Raw genomic sequence first — 26,256 nt, forward strand, 5'->3', positions numbered from 1 at the left:
TCACAACATCCTCTGGCAAGGTGGACTGTATGTTGTGGGAAGAAATACCACCTTTTCTTTGTTTTAAACCTGCTGCCTATTAATTTCATTTGGTGACCCCTAGTTCTTGTGATATGAGAAGGAATAAATAACACTTCCTTATTAACTTTCTCCACATCAGTTATGATTTTATAGACCTCTGTCAAATCCCCCCTTAGTCATCTCTTTTCCAATCTGAAAAGTCCCAGTCTTATTTATCTCTCCTCATATGGAAAATTTTCCATACCCATAATCATTTTAGTTGCTTTTTTCTGAAACTTCTCTAATTCCAATGTATCTTTTTTGAGATGCGGTGACCAGATTTGAATGATCAAGATAAGGGTGTACCATGGATTTATAGAGGCAATATGATATTTTATGTCTTCTTATCTACCCCTTTCCTAATGATTGCCAACATTCTATTAGCTTTTTAGACTGCTGCTGCACATTAAGTGGATGTTTTCAGAGAACTATCCATAAATGACTCCAAGATCTCTTTCTTGAGTGGTAACAGCTAATTTAGACCCCATTATTTTTTATGTATGGTTGGGATTATGTTTTCCAATGAGCATTACTTTGCATTTATCAACAATGAATTTAATCTGCTATTTTACTACCCACTCACCCAGTTTTGTGAGATCCCTTTGTAACTCTTTTCAGTCTGCTTTGGACTTAACTGTCTTGAGCAGTTTTCTTTCATCTGCAAATTTTGCCATCTCACTGTTTACACCTTTTTCCAAATCATGTATGAATATATTGAACAGTCTAGTCCCAGTACAGACCTTAGGGGGACATCACTGTTTACCTCTCTCCATTGTGAAAACTGACCATTTATTCCTACTCTTTATTTCCTATCTTTTAACCCGTTACTGATGTGAGAAAGGACCTTCTCTCTGATCCCATGACAGCTTACTTTACTTAAGAGATTTTGGTGAAGGACCTTGTCAAAGGCTTTCTGAAAATCTAAGTAAACTATATCCACTAGATCACCCTTGTCCACATGCTTGTTGAACCACTCAAATAATTCTCGTAGATTGGTGAGGCATGATTTCCCTTTACAAAAACCATGTTGACTCTTCCCCAACAAATCATATTTATCTATGTGTCTGATAATTCTGTTCTTTACTATAGTTTCAATCAGTTTGCCTGGAACTGAAGTTAGGCTTAACAACCTGTAATTGCCAGGATCTTCTCTAGAGCCTTTTTTTAAAAAGTTGGCTATCCTCCAGTCATCTGGTACAGAAGCTGATTTCAATTATAGGTTACATATCACAGATATTAGTTCTGCAATTTCACATTTAAGTTCCTTCAGAACATTTGGGTGAATATCATCTGGTCCTGTTGACTTCTAACTGTTTAATTTATCGGTTTGTTCCAAAACCTCTTCTAATGACACCTCGGTCTGAGACAGTGCCTCAGATTTGTCACCTTAAAAAGAATGGCTCAGGTTTCAGACTCTCCCTCTCATCCTCAGCCATGAAGGCCAATGCTAAGAATTAATTTAGTTTCTCCGCAATAGAATCATAGAATATTAGAGTTGAAAGGAATCTCAGGAGGTCATCTAGTCCAACCCCCTGCTCAAAGCAGGACTAACTTCAGCTAAATCATCCCAGCCATGGCTTTGTCAAGCCACAGCTTAAAAACCTCTAAAGATGGAGATTTTGCCACTTCCTTAGGTGACCCATTCCAGTGCTTCACCAGCCTCCTGGAGAAAGACTTTTTCCTAATATCCAACCTAGACCTCCCCCACTGCAACTTGAGACCATTTCTCCTTGTTCTCTCACCTACTACCATTGAGAACAGCCTGGCTCCATCCTCCCTGGAACCCCCTTTCAGGTAGTTAAAGGCTGCTATCAAATCTCCCCTCATTCTTCTCTTCTGCAGACTGAACAAACCTAGTTCCCTCAGTCTCTCCTCATAAGTCTTGTGCTCCAGCCCCCTAATCATTTTTGGTGCCCTCCACTGGACTCTCTCCAACTTGTCCACATCCTTTTTGTAGTGGGAAGGGCCCAAAACTGGACACAATACTCCAAATGCGGCCTCACCAATGCTGAATAGAGGGGAATAATCACTTCCCGCTATCTGCTGGCAATGCTCCTACTAATGCAGCCCAATATGCTATTAGCCATCTTGGCAACCAGGGCACACTGCTGACTCATATCCAGCTTCTTATCCACTGTTACCCCCAGATCCTTTTCTGCAGAACTGCTGCCTAGCTCGTCGGTCCCCAGTCTGTAGCTGTGCATGGGTTCCTCCGTCCTAAGTGCTGGACTGAGCACTTGTCCTTGTTGAACCTCATCAGATTTCTTTTGGCCCAATCCTCCAGTTTGTTTAGGTCCTTCTGTATCCTATCCCTATGTTCCAGGGTATCTACCACTCTCCCCAGCTTAGTGTCATTCGCAAACTTGCTGAGGGTGCAATCTACCCCATCCTCCAAATCATTAATGAAGATGTTGAATAAAACCTGCCCCAGGACCGACCCCTGGGGCACTCCGCTTCTGACCGGCTGCCAATTAGACATGGAGCCATTGATCACTACCCGTTGAGCCCGATGATCTAGCCAGTTCTCTATCCATTTTATAGTCCATTCATCCAACCCATACTTCTTTAACTTGCTGATAAGAATACTGTGAGAGACTGTATCAAAAGCTTTGCTAAAGTCAAGGTATATCACTTCCACTGCTTTCCCCACATCCACAGAGCCAATCACCTCTTCATAAAAGGCAATCAGGTTGGTCAGGCATGACTTGCCTTTGGTGAATCCATGCTGACTGTTCCTGATCACCTTCCTCTCTTCCAAGTGCCTTAAAATGGATTCTTTGAGGACCTGCTCCGTGATTTCTCCAGGGATTGAGGAGAGGCTAACCGATCTCTAGTTCCCTGGATCCTCTTTCTTCCCTTTCTTGAAGATGGGCACTATATTTGCCTTTTTCCAATCATCAGGGACCTCCCCCAGTTGCCACAAGCTTTCAGAGATAATAGCCAAAGGCTCTGAAATCACATCAGCCAACTCCCTCAGCATCCTCGGATGCATTGCATCTGGCCCCATGGACTTGTGTATGTCCAATCTTTCTAAATAGTCTTAGACCTGCTCCTTGAGCACTGCGGGATGTTCACCTCCTCCCCATTCTGTGCTGCCCAGTGCAATAGTCTGTGGGAGCTGACCTTTTCTGTGAAGACAGAGGCAAAAAAGGCATTGAGTACCGCAGCTTTCTTCACATCCTCTGTCACTAGGTTGCCTCCCCCATTCTGTACGGGCCCCACACTTTCCCTAATCTTCCTCTTGTTGGTAACATACCTGTAGAAACACTTCTTGTTCCCTTTCACGTTCCTTGCTAGCTGCAACTCCAATTGCACTTTGGCCTTCCTGATTTCATTCCTGCATTTTCTTGCAGTATTTTTATAATCCTCCCTTGTCATCTGACCAAGCTTCCACTTCTTGTAGGCTTCTTTTTTGTGTTTAAGCTCACCAAAGACTTCTTTGTTAAGCCAAGCTGGACACCTACCATATTTGGTATTCTTTCTGCACATCAGGATGTTTTTTTCCTGCGCCCTCAAGAAGGTTTCTTTAAATACAGCCAGCTCTCTTGGATTCCTTTCTCCCCCATATTAGCGTCCCAGGCGATCCTGCCTATCAGCTCCCTGAGGGAGTCAAAGTCTGCTTTTCTGAAGTCCACGGTCCGTATCCTACTATTCTCCTTTCTTCCTTTTGTCCAGATCCTGAACTCGACCACCTCGTGGTCACTGCTGCCTAGGTTGTCCCCACTTCTACTTCCCCTTATCTTCCTTTAGCATCCTTTAGCATCTCAATTATCCAGTGGTCCCACTGGTTGTTTAGCAGACTTCCTTCTTCTGATGAACTTTAAACAAAAATTCCTGTTACTTTTTGTGTCTTTGGCTAGCTGTTCTTCAAATTCTTTTTTTGGGCTTCTTAATTACATTTTTACACTTCACTTGCTCTTATATATTTTCCTCAATAGTATTTAACTTCCACTTTTTAAAAGATGCCTTCTTTCTTCTAACTGCTTCTTTTACTTCGTTGGTTAGCTCCGGTGGCACCTTTTTGGTTCTTCTTATGTTTTTTAATTTGGGTTATACATTTAAATTGAGCCTCTATTATGGTGTCTTTAAAACATTTCCATGCAGCTTGCAGGAATTTCACTTTTGACACTGTACCTTTTCATTTCTGTTTAACTAACTTCCTCATTTCTGTGCAATTCCCCTTTCTGAAATTAAATGCTACCATGATGGGCTGCTTTGGTGTCATTCCCCGTGCTCCCCACCCAGGATGTTAAATTTTATTATGTTATGTTCACTATTACCAAGTGATTCAGCAGCTATTCACCTTTTGGGCCAGATCCTGTGCTTCACTTAGGACTAAATCAAGAATTGCTTCTCCTCTTGTGGGTTCCAGAACTAGCTATTCCAAGAAGCAGTCATTTAAGGTGTCAAGAAATTTTATCTCTGTATCCCATCCTGAGGTGACATGTTTCCAGTCAATATGGGGATAGTTGAAATCCCCCATTATTATTGAGTTTTTTATTTTTATAGTCTCTCTAATCTCCCTGTGCATTTCACAGTCATTATCACCATCCTGGTCACGTGGTCGGTAGTATATCCAGGCTGCTATATTCTTACTATTCAAGTATGGAAGTACTATCCATAGAAATGTTATGGCACAGTTTCATTCATTTAAATTTTTATTTCATTGTACTCTATGCTTTCTTTCACATATAGTGCGACTCCCCCACCAGTTCAGCCTATTTGTCCTTCTGTACCCTGGTATTACTATGATTGATTATTCTCATTCCACCAAGTTTCTGTGATGCCTATTATATCAATAGCCTCATTTACTACAAGGCATTCAAGGTCACCCATCTTAGTATTTATTCTTCTAGCATTTTTATATAAGTAGTTTAAAAAATTGTCACTTTTTAGCTGTCTGCTATTATGTGATGTAATTGAATGGGTCTCTTTTGCATTTGACTGTTTCTCATCAGATGCTACCCAGATTTTATCCTCTTCCATCCGCTCCTCCTCACTAAGATACAGAGAATCTCCATTAATAGCTCCTCCCCTTAGGGATGTCTCTGTCCCAACCACATGCTGCTCTGCACCTGTGGACATTCCCTCAGGCCTCAGTTTATCTCTCCTTTTGGAGTCTTTATGATTCTTACATCTGTTCTCTTTGGTTGGGGAGTAGAGAGAGTAGGTGGCTGCAGGACTGTTGCAGTGGTTGAGGTATGAATAGAAATGTTTAGCATAAGCCTCTAGAGGGTACCGTTCATCTCCCTATGGCAGAGACCAAATTACTCCTGAGGGAATTCTGCACAAAATATTTAAAAATTCTTCAAAATTCTGCTTATTTGATTTGTCAAAATAACACAATATAATAATGCCAGTTTCAGTTGTTTTGGTAATTTATTTCAAAATACCTGTCAGCAAGTATGTCTGTAACAATTCAGACAACAAAAAAGATTTGGGGAATTTTTTTTTTGATAAATAGATTCCTTACGAGGCATATTAATACAGAAATTTGAGTAATAATTAATTTATACTACAATACAGAAATGTATTTTCTGCACACCTTTGAAGCAGTGCAAAGACCTGGGGGAGTCAGGGGAATTGGAGGAGCTGAGGGAGAGGGAAGTAATGCTGAGAAGAAGCCTAGGAGTAAACCTGAAGGGTTGGTCAGTTGGAGAGGTATGGAACAGGTTTTTTTGGCGTGTGGGGGTGGATTGTAAGGTACTTGGGGAGCCTCCCCCATTCAGATGCAGGCTGACCCCTATCCTCTCCTATTCAGTCAGACATATCTGGCCCTGTCCCCATGTGTCCCTGCACCCCCATTCAGCCAGGTATATCTGCCCCTGTCCCCATGTGGCTCTGCACTCCCACTCCCATTCATCCCCTGGCTCAATGTTGTCACCCCACTAGTTCTTGTGTCCCTGCCCCAGTCTGTTCTCTCCCATTAACCCTTCTGAACCCCAGTCTATGTGACCACCCAGCAGTCCCAGGTGCCCCTCTCTGTCTGTTCCCCCCCATGTCCGGTGCCTCCTCAACAGCTGTGAAGAAGGCAGACTATGCCCCCTCCTTCTCCACGGCTGGCTGCTTCGGCCTGTCAGCCAGCTGCCCTCTCTTGTGGCGCCACATCAGCTCCTGATAGGTGAAAGATGTAATTGCAGTGTGACCTTTTTCGTGGCTTCCCTTCACCTTCCTGTCAAAATCAATTATTCTGGAGGGGACATTAATTCTACGTTTGTGCAGTGTCACAGAATTCCCCCAGGAGTTGCCCAAATACAGCAGCAGCTTCTTGATCAACTGACCCAAATGTTCCCAGTCAGCTCATTTAATACACATGTGCTGGGACTGGGAATGAAACAGTCCTTTAGCTAGACCCACGAAATGGAAAGCCCAGCTTTCCCGTCCAGTACTGTCATGCACTAGAGTCCAAAAAGTAGCTTTCCAATGGAAGTGTTCTGTGAAAAATGTGACTGATCGGTAGTTTCTGAAAACTCGTATCACTCTTATTTTAGCTCTGTTTCTTCCTCTCACTTTGAATTTACCAACATTAAAATACTACTTACTGCATATCAGCTATCTTTAGATACTAACTTTTTATAGCCTTCCCATCCACCCCCCACTTCAAATTATATCCCATTTACAATCTGTATTAGTCATGTAATGATTTCCCACGTCCCATTCATTCCTTTAGCCTTCAGCTCTCTGATCTTGTAACAGCTTTGAAACAAAAATCTAATTCAACCTTTTCTCTTCTCTATAGCTGTCTTAAAAAAATTGGTTCTAGTTAGAACTAAAATAGGGATGTGGTTCTAAATGCATTGAAAACCACTGAATGAATAAATTGAAGTCCTGAAACTTTTTAAATAAATTACCCTACAAATCCCCAGAATAGGAGTCAGCTCTGATTAGGTTAGGAAGAGAGATTAAATCAATGGCCCTTTGATAAATTATTTATAAGTGACAGTATCAACCTGTTTAAAGACATATTTATCCATATTAAAGGTATAAATCACAAACCAGGCGTGCTGCATGAAATATAAGCTTCTTTAAGAAAGCCACATTATGTGGCCTGAACAAGATGAGTCACTTAGGTACATTTTAGCTTGGATTTTACCTGAAAGATACCTAACCATAATTCATAGCTGCCTCGTTTCTGCAGCTGCATGTGAGACATTTCTCTCCCCACTTCTGGTGCCCTCTGCTCCTGAGTGATAGGACCAGACCATGCCTGAGTGTCCATATCTCACATATATGTACTGGGCCACACTTGCTTGTGCCGCTCTGACAAAGATGATTAAAGACTTCTCACTGACAAGAAATGTCTCACATGGAGCTGCGCAGTGCCAGCACTGGGCAAGCCTGTCGCCAGCCAAGAGAAGTAGGAAGTTTATTGAGAGGTATTGGGAGGCAAAGCAACAAAATAATTGTATGGGGGGAGCCCATGATCCTCCTTGAGACAATTGTGAAATATCCTCTTCCCCACCACCACAAATTTAGTGCAGCCACACCTTTCCCCTCTGAAATCAATCAGTGGCTCTCTCTGCCTTTGTATAGACCCCTGCTGTATAGGGCTCCTCAGGATCCTCACTCCCTTGCTCAACTAGACCTTTCCTCTCCTCAGCTGAAAGGAACAGCAGGAGGAAGGGGAGCCCTGGGAAGGAATGTGTAACAGGGGCTGCCCCCGTCTTCTTCCCTGCAGAAACCACATGGACTCCACTGGTGTGCTGTCAGTGAAACTTTCATTTCAGTCCCTCTTCATCAATATAACCATAGCCCCCCATGCTCCTGACTATTTACAGTATTTGCTGAGGCTTAGGCCATTACAGCAGGACCTGAGAGGAAGACAGGTCTCCCAACTATGTATTACTAGGCTCAGCTAGCCCTGTTTCTCCTCCTCTCCCATGCATTTCCTTCCTGTGCCTCTTATCAGCCCTGGCTGATGGGACCAGTTGAGTTTTTACCCCCAGCCCTCCAGCCTGATCAGACAATTACCCCAATAAGCTTCTCCTGGAGTACTAATTAGCATCCAAGCGATCAGAGGGCATGCTCAACTACTCAAGTCATGCACTCTGTTACAGGGTGGAGTAGGCAGATGGGTTGGGATGTGAGAAAATTCAGGGTGATTTCCATGGTAGCACCACAGGAAGACTTGTAGCACTGTTCTTCTGAACAGGTGTCCTCTCGAGCAGATAACAAAAAAGGCAATGCGTGCCTGTTGGTGAGGCGGGGCCTTCAGAAGCTTTTCCATAGTAACAGGAGTGGGAAGAAAACGAATGGAATGGGACACACATAAGACAACCCAAAACAATAGGAAGACCCCTCTGAATTGGAAAATGTCCCTCTGAGACAGGAGGGATAGCTTGGCATCATGGGGACTTAATCCTTCTGTCATGGAGACGATTGTTGAGAGACAGAGAAACTCTGACCTCAGACAGGGAAGGAGCGATTTGCTAGGAAGGGCTCCATATCTCCCCATGAGCAATGGGCAAGGGGGGAGCAAAGGGCTGGGTTGTTGATAGACAAGGCTCTTTTCCTTCCCCTCCAGCTCATTCTCTTAAAGAGCCAGCACTATTTCACTTTGGCATGAGGTTCTCCCTTAGCCGTGTGACATCACAACTATTATAGCAGAGAATGGAAAATACAAAGGAAATGCAATGCATGACCATAACATGAGGTATGATACTTGGGCAGTTTTGATAAATTTTTTAACAGTCTTGATAATTAGGGTATCTGTTATGCGTACACGACGCAGTGATAACAATAAACATGAACTGTTTGTGAAGGATGTTGCAGCATTGTGAACATTGCAGCAACGTTGCAACATTGTGAAGGATGTTGGTGTGAATGAACTGGTAGTGGGAGAGCAGCAAGAAGAAAGAAGGATGAACTGGATGGTGGTGGAGAGGGGAAGGAATTGATTACTTTTGGAGAGAAGATGATTGATACATTGTGGGGGGGTGAGTGTTTGCATGGAAAGTTGGATGAATGATTAAGGAGAGAGGAGTAGTGAGTGAGTGGCTGGGTGGTCTGGTCTTCTGGTGCCTTTGAGAAATAGATGTGAGGTGTATGTGTCTGAGAGAGAAACTAATGTAAGGGATCATGAAAGGAAGAATTTGCTGTACAGTGTACATGTGTGAGCATATGAGCAGGTTGTGTGCAAGAACATGTGTTCAAGGTCCCTATTTTCCCATGTTCAAAGTGAGTTGTTCATATCATGGTGGTGAGAATCAGACCCCTCAGGCTGTGGATTGAGTGGAAGGGGAGAGTGGGGATAATATGCAGGTGGAGTTGTTCGGTTGTATGGGATGCAGTGTTGTGTACATTAGGGTTCATGGTAGTGGTGGTATATTAAATTTTTGCCTAGGCTGGTAAGGTGGTGTTTGTTATTTTATCTGTGTTTAATAGCTTTGCACGACTGGTATAAAATATTACAAAAACTGCTATAACTAGAAATGAACGTAAGACTCCACTACTAAAATCATGTGTGAATAGCTTGCAGTGGGGAGTAAAAAGCAAAATGTTCTTGCAAATGGCATCATATTTAAAGATGCAATATCTCTTGACCTGAGAGGGCTTAAAACATTCTTCAAACAGGTACAAATGCTCTCAGAACCATATACTTGGATGATATCTTGCCCTGAAACAGAGACAAAAAGAAAAATATTCAAACTTCTGCACTTTTTTATATGATGTTTTGCTATTCATTCATCTATATGCCTTAGATTAGAATTAATCTTTTCATAGTAGTATTTCATATAAGAAAATTTAAAATATTATTTACCTGAATATAAAGATACCCCTAGCTGGTCTGTCTGTAGGAATTGATAAGCCCCTGCTGCTGCAGATAAAGACTAGATCCGTTAGCTTAAAGACAAGCAGACCCACTTGGCACAGACTTTCATGTATTATGTTTGTACAGTGCCTAGTACAAGGGGACTAGCCTGATTATGGTCATTTCACATTACTACAATATAAATGTTAAATAAAAATTATATGGCATAGCTACCAAAGAGTGATAAAGAGCTAGACTGCAACAGTGTGAGTTACATAAAAAGGGTGGTTTTTTCTGACTTGAGGTTTTCAAATTGTTCTCTGGAATTGTTGCCTTTGTTTATATATGTGATTTGAGTGTATAGCCTGTTCTCGTGGCAGATGTCTTCTGTTTTAAGAAATCCTCAATTCATAGATTACCCATTATGGTAATGAACATGTAAAAAATTTTATCTGCTTCCTGCTTATCCTTGGCAATCTGCATGAAGTTCTTCATATTAACTTTTTTTTTTTTTTTTTTAATTATTTTGTTGATAGCATAGTCTCTTGGCTGGTTTTGCTTAAGAGCCTGTTGTGCCTTCAAAGAACCCTCTGTTTTAGTGGACAGAAGTTGTTGTTCTGATTCTTTGTGGATAAAAATACTAATGTCTTTTTACCAGTTCAGGAAAGCACATCAGCACATGTTTGAGTCAATCTATATTTAGGGAAACCACTTAATTACATGTGTAAGTGCTTTCCTGAATCAGCCCCGTATACCATAAATAGCCCTAGCCCTGCCTATCTGCAGTGTTACATATGTTCAATAAGAGTAAAGGTATGGAGTCAGGGTCTTCATGTACAAGAGTATGTTACTAGTATGGAATACGCTTTTTCTTGTAAATAAATTTATATATTCTGCAGGGAATTTGCCTCCAATACAAATGTATGTTTCACAATAAATGTGAAATTTCCCTTAAGGAATGAAATCTCTAGAGATAAAATTATATATGATGTTACATGGTTTGTAAATTAAATGAAACAGGCATTTAGGATTTTTTTCATTACAGATTATTGGCTATAAAATTAAACAGTGTTATATTCATAAAAGAAGCTTTTTAAAAAAAATTATTTATTTTGTTCACATGCAAACTAAGATTGAAATAGCCCCCAAGCTATTCTAAAGCACTGGGCATGATAGCAAATCTCATTACTGAAACTGACTAGAAATAAAGAAGATAGCCGCTCACATTCCAGAATGAAATAAGTAGAAAATGATAATATATTGGTTGTGCTACTTTTTATCACTGTGCAAAGATGAAAACAAAATTAAAATGGCATTGGATAGTATTCTTTTTAATGGTCTAATCTATATATGCTTATGTCATCATGACTTCTAAGCATACAAAACATTTAGACAGTTCTCCAGAAATTAATAATGGATGCATAGTTCTGCTTTCTGCATCTTTGTAACCATAGTTTGGACATCAGAATGCACTAAAAGAGGAAAAAAACAAGATTATGATGCTGGTTTAATTCTTTTCCATTATCTTTTTAGCTTTAGGAAATAAATATACAAATATAGTTGTTGAGCCAATTTAATATGATTCAGTGTAAAAAATCTTCATTGCCACTTGTGTCGTGCTTATGCTAACATTGTGTTAAGACCTTGTTTTCTTAGTCGAGTACAATATTCTTTACTTTTGACAGCAATGGAACTGTTAGTTCACAAAATTTATTTGACTTCTTAGGGTTTAATAGTAAAATATCAGTTAGCGGATTAAAAAAAAAGTGGGAGAGAGGGAGAGGATATGATAGTAATTCAGTTTTCATTAAAAGTACCCAATGGAGCATTGCCTGTAGTTCATACCAAAAGCCGTGAAAAGCCAGGGGTAACTTCTGTCTAGTATTAAAGAGTTTTATGGGAAGAGTCTTATGGTGCACAAGTTTTAACACTGATTTAGGATACCATTGAATTTGCAACCTCTGTCGCCTGTGATAATAAAACTAAATGGACCTCATTCAGACTAAATATGAATTTGAAAAAATCAGATTCTTGACATATTGGTCCTGCTGCAATTGTCAATGAAAGAAAACAGGAATCTTCTTAACTTAGTAAAGCTTCTCATTCTGACATTTCATTATAGGTACAGGTAAACATCACAATCACAATAAAACCAATATTTCTTTTTTAATGTTTACCACTATACAAAAACAGGCACGAAAGACAAAAACAGGCACTTTGTTTTTTGTTGTTGTTGTTTTTTTTTTTCTTTCTCCAGGTGTCTCCAGTGTCAGGGTTTTATATTTAATGAATTCACCTCTATAACATCTAAATCTTGCAAGTTTTACCCTGGTTATGCCAAATATGAAACTGACAGACTGTACAAATGAATTGTTAAAATGAACTGGTTCAACCATCAAGAATATTGTTTCTAAAGTGGACCAAGAGATCTCCATTCAAAAGTAGCAGAGAGTGGCTTTAACTTGAATTTGTACTGTTTTTCTTCGAGTGCTTGCTCAGGTCCGTTCACAAAGTAGGTGTGTGCATGCCACATGCACTGGTGCCGGACGATTTTTTCCCTCAGTAGTACTCATAGGAGCCAACTCTAGTGCCCCCTGCAGTGGCGTACATATGCGTCCGTATATAGACACTGTCAGCTCCCCCTCTCAGTTCCTTCTTGCCACCAGTGATGGTGATGGAATGCCTCTTGCTTTTGCAGGATCCCTCACTAATCCTAGTGATTTGTTCAAGTTGTTAGTTAATAGTTAATACTTTACTTCAGTTGGTTCTGGTTGTTAGTTGTTAGAAGCCCAGGGTTGGGGCATGTTCTGCTCCCCACGGTTTAAACCCTGAGCTTCGTGTAAGAAGCCTATTCTGAGGCTTAAGTTGCTTAAAGTGTCTGGGAGAAGTGCACATCAGTGACAGGTGCAAAATCTGTACAAGTTTTTGCCCTTGGACTGAGAGAACGAGATATCCGTCTTAAGGCCATCCTCATGGAGTCGGCACTTAGACTGGTGTTGGAACCTGGTAGATCTGACTCGGCACCGAGCACGACGGCCTCGACGCGCAGCGCTCCGCTGGCACCCTCTGCCTCATCTTGGAACCGATCGTCGTTTCCAGTACCGAAGAAGACTCGCACGGAGTTGGGACGCTCCCCTGCGGAAAAAACGAAAGGGGACCAGGCAAGACCGGGGTCGTGCCGCCAATCCTTTCCACCTCAGAGGGGTCCCTCGCCGCTGCGAGCATCAACCGTGGCACCAGGCCCTCCACCAATTCCGGGTAGAGGTAGAGGCCCTCACCACCTGGTGATGCCATGGACCCTGGAGGCTTCCCAGGCTGTGAAAGACCTACTGGCATTGCCTGTGCCACCGAAGCCAAGAGATAGTAGGCTGCTCGGAGATTTGGCACCAACGGGCAACGTATCTAGGGACAGAGCTGCCTGATAGTCCCCTTTCCAAGGCACTGCTCACCTGTGCACAGGCGGTCCCCGGAGTCGAGACCATGCTCTCCAGGTCAGGACAGCGTTAGACCGGGCTCCTGGCATCGGTCTCCTGAGGGCTGGCACCGGGCGGAAGACCACCATGGACCCCTGGAGCAACGCAGCTCATCAACCTCACAACATGTCTCCCCGGCACTGCGGCCCCGCTCACCTAGTCCGTACAGGAAACCAAAGGACAATAGCAGGTCCCAATGTGCCCACCACTCAGGCTCCCCGCACCACTCTCTGCCCAAATAGTGCGCCCTGCACGGCACTGTGCGATATTGGGACTCGGCGCCGCCATGGCCATCGGGTAGCTGTACATCCTCGAACAGCAAGGGGGTTATTCATGTCAGGCAGACCGCGACACTGATGCCCAGCTTCCCTATGGCACTGCCAATGGAAGCATGGCCACAAAGTCAGTGGCCCGGACCGTGGCCTTACTGGTGGGGGTTTCACTTGGGGATTCTGCAGCCCAGTTCCAGGAGAGGAACTTTGGTGCCGCAGTACTCCATCCCTCAAGGTTCGGTACCGCATTTGGACTCTGAGACCAACAGTGAGGACTCACGCGCCCCAGCCCTGGGGGAATCTACCCCTCCTAGAGTGGAGGCACCTTCCCCACCTCAGCTACCAGCCTCATCGTCATTGCTAGATGAGGCAGTTACGGGCCCTTCTCCAGCAGTATGGTTGGACAATTTCAGGATCACCAGGAGTTGCTCAAAAGGGTCACCTCTTACCTGGGCCTTAAGATAGAATAGCTGAATGAGCCAGTGGACCAGCTCTTTGGGATACTGGCCCTTACAGCTCCCAGCAGCGTGGGCTTACTATGAAGGGGTGGTTAAGCTAGCTAAAGCATTGTGGCAAATCCTGGCCTCCCCGCTCCCCACGTCAAAAAGGGCAGAGAAAAAATACTATGTTTCAGTGAAGGGGTTTGAATATATCCCACCTCACGTCGGGTTCCCTGGTGGTCATCACTGCTAACTGGAGGGACAGGCAGGGGAAGGTGCGCTCAACCCATAAGAACAAAGAGGCGAAAAGACTGGACCTCTTTGGTCGAAAAATTCCATAGCTAGCTTACAGCTTCAGGTGGCAAACCAAACTGCTAGGAAGATATCACTTCAATATCTGGCAGTCACTAGACAAATTTAAGGACTCTTTGACTCCCTCCTCCAAAAAGGAGTTTGTGGCCATCCTAGAAGAGGGGAGAGTGGTAGCCAGCATGTCCCTGCAGGTAGCTTCCAAAGCGGCAGATCTTCGGCAACTAGGTCAATGGCCTCGGCGATGTCGATGAGACAAGCATCATGGCTGTAGTCCTTGGGTCTCCCATCAGAGGTCCAGCAGTTGATACAGGACCTTTGTTTCGATGGCACAGCCCTCCTTGCTGAGCAGACGGAACTCCAGACTGCGTGACATGAAGGACTCGAGGGCAACACTAAAATCCCTCTGGCTCTATACCCTGTCTTCCTCCACCTGAAGCAAGAGGGATTGGCCTTCTCATCTGTAAGGTCCATGTAGTGGCCATATCTGCTTTCCACCCCTTAGTGGAAAGTAGAACATAATTTACTTGTCTGAGGGGTTTCTTGTCCATGGTATCCCAGTTTATATGATATCTCAGTTTATGTGATAAGCCATGGACATCTGTAATCAAGTCATTATATCAGAAAACAACAAGTAGATCCTGAGGAGTTAAACAAATTTTGCAATAATTTCATCATTAACAGAAATCATCTACCATAACAAGTAACCCTCATCAACCACAAGTAGTTTCTTTCTGGACATCTGGACACATTTCCTAAAGGTCAACCGGTCAGAGTAAAGAAATTGCATATAGTCCCTGATTTGGTAACACATAAAATTTCAACCTAAGTTCAGTGCACCTAGAATATAGAGACAGAGCACTTTGGTTCAGGTACAGATGATTATGGGATTTTGGTTTGTACTGCTAAGAGTAATCATGTCTAAATTTTCCTGTTTTCTTCAATGGAATTCCCTTCCACGGTCTCATGCAAATGTATGACTCGTTCTGGAGTTCTCCACAAGTTACTCTAGTTCTTACAAACATAAATATTCTCCTCTGAGTACCCCTCTATCAGCTGCTTTTCTATTCAAGATTTGTGCATTTAGAGTCAATCTTTGTTTTCTACCTCCTGTGTGTCAGGATTTTGAAACTTGAAATTATCTTTACCAGTTGCCCTTTATCCACTATTATGGTAATTTTCTCAAAGCATGCTGAGTACATAACCTTTGTAAAACTAGCTAATCCTACAGTCTTAAACACATTAAAATGTTGATCTCATCTCACACTTAAAAAGCCTTTATGGTAAACCCTCATTGTGATTTTTAAGTAGAAGAAAGGAGGTACATTATTTTGAGATCCTATTTGAATCTTTTGCCTCAGAATACTAGTTGAAGGCAAGGGCTGGGAGATAGCTGCTGTGAGGTTGGGAAACATATAAGGGGGTTCAGTGAACTGACTGTATCTCAGGTGCTCTTCTTGAGACACTGTCTGTGCTAAGAGTATGTCTGGCCTGTACACCCTAGCATTGAGGGAGCACAAAACCCCTGGTTCCTTGGCAGCCCTGAATCTGTTGCCATCACCAGGAACCCACGATCATAGGCACTAGAGCAACAGAGAGCAAGAAATACCCTATCACACTATCTTCTTGAAAAACACATGTCTAGCTGAGAACGTCTCTTATCAGTGTATGTATTTACAAATCTCTACATGGAAGTCCAGGGATAAAAGTACCTTCTTGGGAAAGAAGTGGAATTCCTCATTTCAGGCTGCTGTTTAATTTCCTTCAAGGAGACTGTTTTCGAACATTTAATTTTTAGTTGAATTTATTTAGGCTGTTTGTTGTGTGTTAATAAATAGAAGATGTTCTGAAGGAAGTATATGTTGTTGGTATAAATATTAGAATTATGAGATCTTTCAAAGCAAGAATAGCTTAATTTGCTAGTGCTGTTTATATGACTCAAGCATTTGATAGAATGCATGAAGCTTAAAAGAAATTCACTTTACCTTCTTTGAATAACGTCTGTAGTTGCAGTCAGTGCCTCTACCAAATGGACTACAGTTAGTCTAAGGTACAGCTATAATAATTTGTCATTAAACCAATGGCACTGCGTATGTTGTCTGCATCATCATTATCTATAGAATTACAATGAAGGCATAGTTGGTTGGAAGAAAATGTGGCTTATGATGGATAAGTTAGAAATATGTAAATTAGTAAGCCTCCCACTGTTTTTCACATATTTATCACAAATTTAAGGAGAAATTTAAAAAGTGACCTAATATAAATCAAAATAGCTTGCAACAAAAGCTATACTGTTGACAATTTCAAGGAAATTTAACAGACAATTTGAAACACATGTATTAAAAGTTGGGCTTCAAACTTGTCCCTAAGTATCTCTCCATACCTCTCTTGTGTGTAACAACATTTTTTAAATACAGACTTTCATAGTTACATTCTATGAAACATTCAGTCCCAAAGTTAGGAAATAAAAGGACACTATGAGTTTTTCTTTTTTTTTCTTTTCTTTTTCAGCTGTTACTCTTGCTGCTTCTGGTTCATAAGGAAAATGCGAGGAAATATATAGAATATGTGGTGGTTTTCAAACAAATAACTTGATTAGACAAATATGAATGTTGCTATTTAGTGTTTCATGCAATCTTTTAGTTAGCTCTTCGGGGCAAGGACAGTCTCTTACTCTGTGTTTATATAGTGCTTAATGCAATGGAGTCGTGATCCTGATTATGGCCTCGAGGCAATATTGTAATACAGATAATAATGAATGAATAATAATGATAATGATCAAATAAGGCATAATCTTTTTTTCAGCTGTCAGTTGATGCCCGGCTAGAGATGACTAATAAGGCTATTAAAGCAGTGCAACAAATCGTTGAGAAATCAAGAAAAAAGAACTCTGAAGATGGTATGGATGGTGGTGGAAGCAAGCCTTTCACTTATGAGGAAGCTTTGAATCATTTACAACAGTCTCTTGCTCATCTGGAAACACTCAGTCATAGATTTATCACTTACCTGAAAAACAGTGAGCAGGTAATGAGAAATTACACATAATAAACAAAATCAGGTGTATTCCAGCAGCAGCATATACCTGCCTTCTATCCATATTCATTTCAAGTTGCTATAAATGATGTTAGAGTTTTTGACTTGATGTGATTTCTAAACTGCTGAATATACCTTTTGTTCTTATTGTAGATCTTTGATTAAGTCTAAGAAACTTGAATATGTTTCAACATAATTTTGTAAAAATTCAGTACAAATGGATCAGTTCTCTTTTGCCAGAAGAAAAAGGCAGGGGTGGAAGATAAGTTAAGAGTTCATAAGTGGAACTTGTGCAAGATTTCAGAGTTTATATTGATATACAATACAGTGAAAAATTTCTGTGGTAGTAAATAAATTATAAGCTTCATTGAGCTATTGAGCTATTACATGTATGCCCCTGAAATAAAAAACAAACATATTAATTCACTGGAAAGCTAAATCTTTCATACATATGTCACTGTGTTCAGGGAAAATGTTTTTTCCATTTTTATAAAGTAATATGCTCCAAGCCAACCTCGTTTTGAGATACATGAATTAAATTAAAATGTTTATACTTTTATGAAGTCTCCAATTTTCCATAATATAATAAAAGGTTTCATTTTACATACATTTTTGCTTGTAAAATAAAGCACACTTGAGAAAATAAGCTGCTATTGTTAATAAAGTTCCTCTCCACAAATGTTACATTATCAAAGGAACTCCTAGGAAAAAGTATTTTGAGTTATAACTAAGCCTGTTTACTAATCAGGTCTTTGTTTTAAGTGTTACCGTGAGCAATAATGATAGAAAGAATGGCTTCTGTTATATTTTATCATGGTATATTTAGTAGCTTTGTTTTTGTTGACTTGTTCTTTGAAAGTCTTCAGAAATTTTCCTTGCCAGTCTTTTCTGTTTCACGATAAATACTGAGATACTGAGCCATACATGTCTGTAAGTAAAGATCACCCTGTCTCATGAGTTTTAAAAACTGTCTGTTTTCAGGAGAAGCTACAGAAGTACGGGCACTTATATGATTTATCCAGGTCAGAGAAGGAAAAAATCCATGACCAGGCAGTAGCTATGTGTATAGATGGTCAGCCTCTGGACATGATACAGCAGTTGTTGGAAGTGGCTGTCGGAGATATGGAACTCGCCCCCAGAGATGTAGTACAATGTGCTATAAACAAAATTGTATTAGCATTAAGGTAAGTTAAATTGCTACAATTATTAAAAATATAAATCTCTTTCTTTTCTTATCTATTTATGTTCCAGGATGCTAGGTATTCTACAGGACTTGAGGAAATAGCAGATATTAGAGAAGTTTGTGTTGATGTTTATTCTTAGTTGTTTATAATTCCATGCCTATAGAAATCCATTGTGATATGCAAAGTTCCAGGAGCGTGAGTGTGGACTTAACCTTTTTCAGTAAATTTGTTTTTATGCCATGGATCCTGTTTTTGGAAATGCAATCATAAGATAAACCCACTATAGACATCTGTTGTGTGTCTTTGCAGTGATTACAATCGATTGTGCCTTTGCTTAATAAAGAGAAAGTGGAAAGTTCCCTTTTGCAGAATGGATGTTGGGAGCAGGTTGTGGGGTACAAAAGAAGGAATTTCTTGTGCTATAGAGATATTTTTCATATGGATTGGGCTATGTGGACCTGGGAGCTGTTTTGTTCTGGAACTGCAAACCCTGTAGGTACCAAATTATGATCTATGTTTTCATAAGAACTGATTTGGAGTTCCTCAATTTTTGAGTGTCCAGCTTTAAAGGAGCCTTAAGTCCTGAGGATGGGCAGGTGTTCATCACATTCTGAAAATCAGGCCATGTGGTTAGGTCAAGTTGGTTGCCCCAAATAATTAGTTACTTCTGAAAATGTAGGCTTTCAAGATTTATGTTGTTGTGTTTTATGTAGAGCTGATTTTGTTTGATTTTACTGAATTGAAAAGTAATTGTCCTCAGGGTCCTAATCTAAATGAAGGGACCATGAGTTGAATACACAATGAGTAGTTGGGTGTGCAGTTACCTTTTTGATGGGCATACATTATTACACTTTATCATTTATTTGCAAGGAGTAGAAACTGACTCTCATAACAAAGAAATTGAGTAAAAGAAGAAAACTGATAGGGGAAGGAGGTAGAAAGGAGAAGATTAAAAAGGTGAAAAACATAGTGGGTTGGAACAATGACGTTGGGTAGCTGAATGCAGTTCTGAAGGGTTGTCTCATTTACATGGATCTGAAAGGCACTGACTCACTCCTGCAAACCTTGCTGTAGCTGGTGTTAGTTGATGTGGGAAAGAAGCCTCAAAGGTTTGGGGTATTTCCTTCTCTGAGATAGTACTAGCTGTTGCTTCTGCTCCTACATTTGACAGGAGGGAAGAAGCAGCAACTTTAGTTCCCACATCAGAAAATTTGGGCCATATATCCGTACATTGTGCTATGTAAAAAGACAGCTGGAAAAGCTCTAAAGCGCATCCTTGTGCAAGATAGTAGGCTGCATATCAACCAAAGTATTGAAGAGGGTTACAACTGTATAAATAGCTTCTCTCTAAACATAAAGAGCATTTTAAAGAGAGGCTGATGTCTGGATTCTTTTTAGCCCGTTGACACTGGTGTCATTGAAGTGAGTGAAATTGGATATGTCTCAGTCATGCTCCAGAACATTAACATTCAAGCTAGTGTATGACATAAATCGAAACTTACTAACCACAACATTTTCTGTGACTCCTGTGCATTTCAAGGTTCAATGGGGAAAAAGTGTAATTATAAAAAAATCATTTCTGCCTGCAAAGACTGCCAAGTTAAGAAACTCAATAAATGTAGCTTGAGAAAAAATACTCATAAGGTTTTGTTTGTACTGAAACTTCTTGGGCTTATTTGGGAATGGATATGTGCATTCATAGAAATCATAGAAATATAGGACTGGAAGGGACCTTGATAGGTCATTTAGTCCTGTCCCTTGCACTGAGGCAGGACATAAGTATTAACTTAATTTGTCTAACCTTTTCTTAAAAAACTCCAATGACAAAGATTCCACAACCTCCCTAGGGAATTTGTTCCATTACTTAACTACCTGACAGTTAGAAAGTTTTACCTAATGTGTAACCTAAATCTTCCTTGCTGCAGTTTAAGAACATTGCTTCTTGTCCTGTCCTCATTGGTTAAGGAGAACAATTTTATCACTCTCTGGTTTGTAACAACCTTTTTATGTTCCTGAAGACTGTTGTTATATCCCCTCTATCTTCTTTTCTTCAAACTAAACAAATCAATTTTTTCCATCTTTCCTTGTGGGCCATGTTTTTGAGACCTTTAAATAATTTTTGTTGCTCTTCTCTAAACTTTCTCCAATTTGTCCTTATCTTTCCCAAAGTGTGGTACCTAGAACTGGACTAATAGTCCACTTGAGGCCTTATCAGTGCTGAGTAGACTGGAAAAACTACTCTCACATCTTGCTTACAACACTCCTGCTAATACATCCCAGAATGATGTTTGCTGTTTTTGCAACAGTGTTACATTGTTGACTCATATTTAGTTTGTGATCCATTATGACTGCCAGATCCTTTTCTGCTGTACTCCTTCCTAGGCAGCTATTTCCCATTTTGTATGTGTGTAGTTGATTTCTGATTCTATCCTCCAGAGTGCTTGTAATTGGTCCCAGCTTGATGTGGTCTGCAGACTTTATAAGTGTACTCTCTCTGCCATTATCCAAATCATTTATTGAATAGAACCAGACCCAAACTAGATAGAGGAAACAATTGTGGTTGGTCATACAACGGGTTTGAAAGAAGAGAATGTTGTGGAGCTGAAGCGTTTGAGTTGTGTTTTGGGTTGCATGATGGCTAACCATGTTGAGGATGGTGTAGACTATCATTTAGCTTAACTGAAGTTTCCTTGGTTTTTTAGTGACTATGTTGATAGGGAATGCCATTGAGCAATCTTAATCTTAATGAAAGTTAAGTCTTCTTTTGTGAAAGATTATCTTGGCCTCTGTGATGATTCCAAAATCTCAACACAAACTTAATGCAGGACAAAAAATTCCTCTGCTTCACATTTTGATGATAAAATTAGGATTCCACATTCACAACAAAAATTATTCATAAATTCTAAGGCCAGAAGGGGTCATTGTGATCATCTAGTCTGATCTCCTCTATATGCACAGGTGGTAGAATTTCCCCAAAAATAATTCCTAGAGCATATATTTTAGAAAAAATCAATCTTGATTTTAAAATTGCCAATGATGGATAATCCACCACGACCCTTTGTAAATTGTTCTAGTGGTTAAATACTCTCACCATTAAAATATATATACCTTATTTCCAGTCTGAATTTGTCTATCTTAAACTTCTAGCCATTGGATCATGTTATAATTTTCTAGATTTAAGATCCCATTATTAAATATTTGTTCCTCACGTAGATACTTATAGACTGTAATCAAGTCACCCCTTAACCTTCCCTTTGTTAAGCTAAATAGGTTGAGCTCCTTGTGTCTAGCACTATAAGGCATGTTTTTTAATACTTTAATCAGTCTTGAGGCTCTTCTCTGAATCCTCCCCAATATATCAACATCCTTCTTGAATTGTGGGCATCAGAACTGGACACAGTATTCCAGCAGCAGTCACACCAGTGCCAAATACAGAGCTAAAGTAACTCTCTGAATTACTACTCAAAAATCACCTATTTATTCATCTTAGGATCACATTAGCTCTTTTGGCCACACTATCACACTGGGAGCTCATATTTCGTTTTATTATCCACATGACCCACATCTCTTTTTTGGAGTCATTGTTTCCCAGATTAGAGTCCTCATCCTGTAATTACGACCTATGTTCTTTGTTCCCAGATGTATACATTTCCATTTAGTTTCATAAAAGTGCATATTGTTTGCTTGCCACCCCATTTACCAATTGACACAGATCTCTCTGAATCAGCGATCTCTCTACCTCAGTATTTAACACTCTCTCAATTTTTGTGTCATCTGCAAATTTTATAATTGATTATTTTCTTTGCTTCCATGTCATTGATGAAAATGTTAAATCGTGTAGGGCCAAGAAATAATCCTTGTGGGACCCCTGTAGAAATAGATCTACTCAATGACAATTCCCTGTTTACAGTTACGTTTTCAGACCTATCAGTCAGCCAGTTTTTAATCCATTTAATGTATGCCATGCTAATTTTATATCATTTTAGTTCTCTCTTCGAGTGATTGCTCATATGCATTCCAGTATAGGTGAGTGCGCGCCCCATGCACGAGCTTCCGGAAGCTTCTCTGCCCCTAGTAACCCCCTGCGGGTCGGCTCCTACGCCCTCTGGAGTACCGCGCTCATCTCGCGGTATATAGGGCACCGCCGACCCCGTGGCCTCCAATTCCTTCTTTCCACCCGTGACGGTCATTGGAACGCCTGCCCCTTGCTTAATCGCAAGTAGCAACCTCCCTTAGTTAGTAGTTTAACAGTTCAGAGTTTTTATAGTAGTTTTGTTGTTTTTATAGTTAACGTAGTTATAGTTAGCCCTTAGGGGCTTTGACGGAGCCATGCCGGGCTCCACCGGGTTTAAAGCCTGCGCTGCTTGCTCTAAGGCTTTCCCGGTCAGCGATCCGTGCGACCGCTGCCTCCGAAGCCTGGGGGAGCTGCATCGGAAGGACAAATGCCGGATTTGTAAGTCCTTTAAACCCCAGACTCAGAAGGAGCGTGATGCTCGCCTCAGGACTATCTTGATGGAGTCGGTGCTTCGTCCTGACTCCGAGCCCTCCAGGTCACCGACGGCACTGAGTGTTTCGTCGGTACGCAGCGCTCCACAAGCACCGACGTCGGTACCGACTCAGAAGGTACCGAAGAAGAAGAAATGGCCAGAGGCTGTGTCTATGGACTCCCCCCTGCCACTGGTACAGCAGGGGATGATGCAGGAGATGCCCCAGCCATGTGTCGTCGAAACAGCTCCAGCACCGGCATCTCCGCGCAGGGAGCCTCCCCCGTCCCCGGGGGGTGGGAGAGTGCCCCTGCAGGGGCCGTCGACGCCGGAGGCATTTGCAGCAGCACGTGCCCTGATGGGCATGCCTACGCCTCTGTCCCCTCCTCGGCCGAGGGCGTCAGGGACGGTGTCTCGGGGTAGATCCATGTTGGTTTACCCCGGTGGGCAGAGGAAACAAGGATCGACGTCTCCCCCAGACGGTCGAGGAGGGGGGAAAGGGAGACTCCCCCATCCTCGCTCCGACCAAAGGTCGTTGAGCACCTCGACTCCGCAGCACCGGGAGCGGTCGCAAGGTTCTGGGAGCAGCCGCTCCAGCTCCGCATCTCGAGGCGACCGGTCATCGGAGTCCCGGCACCGCTCCATTACCAGCTATGCAGCGCCAAGGGAGAATCAGCACCTTTCTCGATCCTCGGTGTGCAGCTCCCGGCACCGGTTGACCTCGCCCAAGGATGCCAGGCACCGCTCTCATTCTTGGCACTGGTCCCGTTCGCCTACAGAGCCAAGACCTTCGGTGCACACGCGCGAGCACCATTCCCGATCCTCAGTGCGCAGCCCGGTGCAGATCCCAGTGCTGGAAACGACTAAAGCCCCTCGGCACCGGTCCAGATCCCCGGCCTATAGCCACACTCAGTCCCGGGAAACTAGGCATTGTTCCCGGTCCCTTAGCAGCCGTCGTTACACAGCTGCTTCTGAGACCCACCATCGCCGCTCGACATCACGGACGCCCAGCCCAGCACGCAGCCCGGTGCGGCCCTTGGCACCACATCGCTCTGCACCGAGCGACCCTTTGGCACTGCACCCCGACAGAGGGTGCAGCCGCGAGCGGGACTGCCCCAGGTCTCCCGTAGACAACCGCCGTAAGACCGAGAGGGCCCAGGAGCACTCATCCACCAGCTCCAGCCGGTCACCCCCCCACCGTCACCGCAGACACCGTCGCGACCGCTCCCGATCACCCCGGAGCAGATCTCCGCCCGATCTGGGAAGGGATCGTATAAAGAAACACAGATGGCACAGCCCGGCCCCTCGTGGGCCCGTTTCGTATACGGCACTGGGACCGGTACCGACGTGGGTGCAGGGGCCCTGGCAATGGCCCTACTGGGGCCCGTGGCCACCACAGACGACCCAGGGCACAGGGTCAGCACCTTCAGTGGCAGCCCAACCGCCACCGCCGCCCCCCAGCCAGGACAGGGCACACTCTTCGGATGAAGAGTCTGACCCCATGGAGGGCCCCTCCACGGGTCCACTCCAACAGTCCTCCTCCTCTTCCACCCCAGACACTACAGCCAGGGACCAGAGAATCCCGCTTCCTGATTTTAAAGCCCATCAGGAACTATTAAAGAGGCTGGCTAACAATTTACAAATTGACCTGAAGGAGCTCTCGGAGGAGGAGGACCCTTTCTTTGGGGTTTCAGGTTTAGCGGGACCTTCCAGGGTCGCGCTCCCCGTTCACAACCAGGTCCTTAAGTTGGTCAAGCCCCTCTGGGAGACCCCTGCCTCGGTGGCTGCCACCTCAAAAACAGCCGAGCGGAAGTATTATGTTCCCCCTCAGGGGTTCGAGTACTTATACAACCACCCTCCCCTGGGGCCGCTGGTCGTAGATGCTGTCAACCAGAGGGACAGACAAGGTGCCCAGTCGAACACTCCCAAAAATAAAGAAAACAGAAAATTAGATCTCTTTGGGAGGAAGATTTATTTGACTGCAGCTCTGCAACTGCACATAGCAACTCATCAGGAGCTCCTCGGCTGATATAACTTAAACCTCTGGGCCTCTCTCCAGAGGTTCCTTTGTGCGCTGCCCCAAGACCTGGTGGAGGATTATAACACCATTCTCCAGGAGGGTGCAACAGTCACAGGTGCCGCTCTCCAATCCGCCAGCGACACCACCGATGTGGCGGGGAGGGCTATGGCGTCTGGGATACTCATGCGACGATCCGCTTGGCTACAATCGACCGGCCTGTCGCCTGAAGTGCAGCAGGCTATTCAAGATCTGCCCTTTGACGGCATAGGCCTGTTCTCAGACAAAACAGACAACAAATTACACGTCTTGAAGGACTCTAGGGCCACCCTAAAGTCCTTGGGCCTGTGTGTGCCGCAGCCCATGAGGCGCTAAGGCAAACAGCGACCTCAGAGACAGCAGCAGCCTGTCCCCAGACTACCCCCTCAGCCTACCCAGCCAAGGAGGGGTCGAGATCGCTTCAGGCAGGCTAACCGCCGAGACCACCAAGGCCCTGCTGGGGGCTCTCAGCAAGGGCTGCAAAAGAACAATAAGCGCACCTTTTGATGGGACGCTCGAGGGCGGCTCTTTCCCCATCCGCTTGGATCTCACTCTGCCCTTCGCAGACAGACTGCGCCCGTTCTTCCGAGAGTGGCAGAGGATAACCTCGGACCGCTGGGTACTAAGCGTGGTGCGAAGAGGTTATGCCCTCCAACTCTCAGCATTCCCACCGGACTTTCCCCCTACCCCGTCCCTCTTAGGGGAGCCCTCTCATGAGCTACTCCTCGTCCAGGAGGTGCACTCTCTCCTCCTCCTAGGGGCGGTAGAGGAAGTTCCTCCTATGGAAAGGGGCAGGATTCCCCGGTATTTCCTTATTCCGAAGGCAAAGGGAGGCCTGAGGCCTATTCTAGACCTTCGCTGTCTGAACAAGTTTATCAGGCGCCTCAAATTCCGCATGGCCTCCCTAGCCTCTATTATTCCTGCTCTGGATCCAGGGGATTGGTATGCTGCCCTCGATTTAAAAGACGTCTATTTCCACATCTCTATTCTCCCAGGCCACAGACGCTTCCTCCGCTTTATGGTACTTTATGGCACTACCAGTTTTCGGCCCTCCCCTTTGGCCTTTCCTCAGCGCCCAGGGTCTTCACAAAATGCATGGCGGTGGTAGCAGCCCACCTGCGATGCAGGGGTGTCCAGATCTTCCCCTACCTCGACGATTAGTTGATACGAGGAAGATCCAGAGTCCATGTACAA

At 43.2% G+C, this 26,256-nt stretch overlaps 1 protein-coding gene across 3 annotated transcripts in view; it reads left to right on the top strand.

The window, feature by feature from the left end:
* The window catches only part of NBAS (NBAS subunit of NRZ tethering complex), a 370,484-nt gene that overhangs the window by 245,937 nt on the left and 98,291 nt on the right, over positions 1 to 26,256 (top strand). For all 3 annotated transcript variants that reach the window (XM_067544745.1, XM_067544747.1, XM_067544746.1), the window contains exons 45-46: positions 17,111 to 17,329; positions 18,320 to 18,522. In XM_067544745.1, coding sequence (XP_067400846.1) covers positions 17,111 to 17,329; positions 18,320 to 18,522 — 422 coding nt within the window. The remainder of the gene's footprint in view (positions 1 to 17,110; positions 17,330 to 18,319; positions 18,523 to 26,256) is intronic.

The sequence above is a fragment of the Emydura macquarii genome, unplaced genomic scaffold (genome assembly GCF_026122565.2).
Source record: "Emydura macquarii macquarii isolate MOO-44397 ecotype Brisbane River unplaced genomic scaffold, CSIRO-AGI_Emac_v2 contig_1027, whole genome shotgun sequence".
Lineage (NCBI taxonomy): Eukaryota > Metazoa > Chordata > Testudines > Chelidae > Emydura > Emydura macquarii.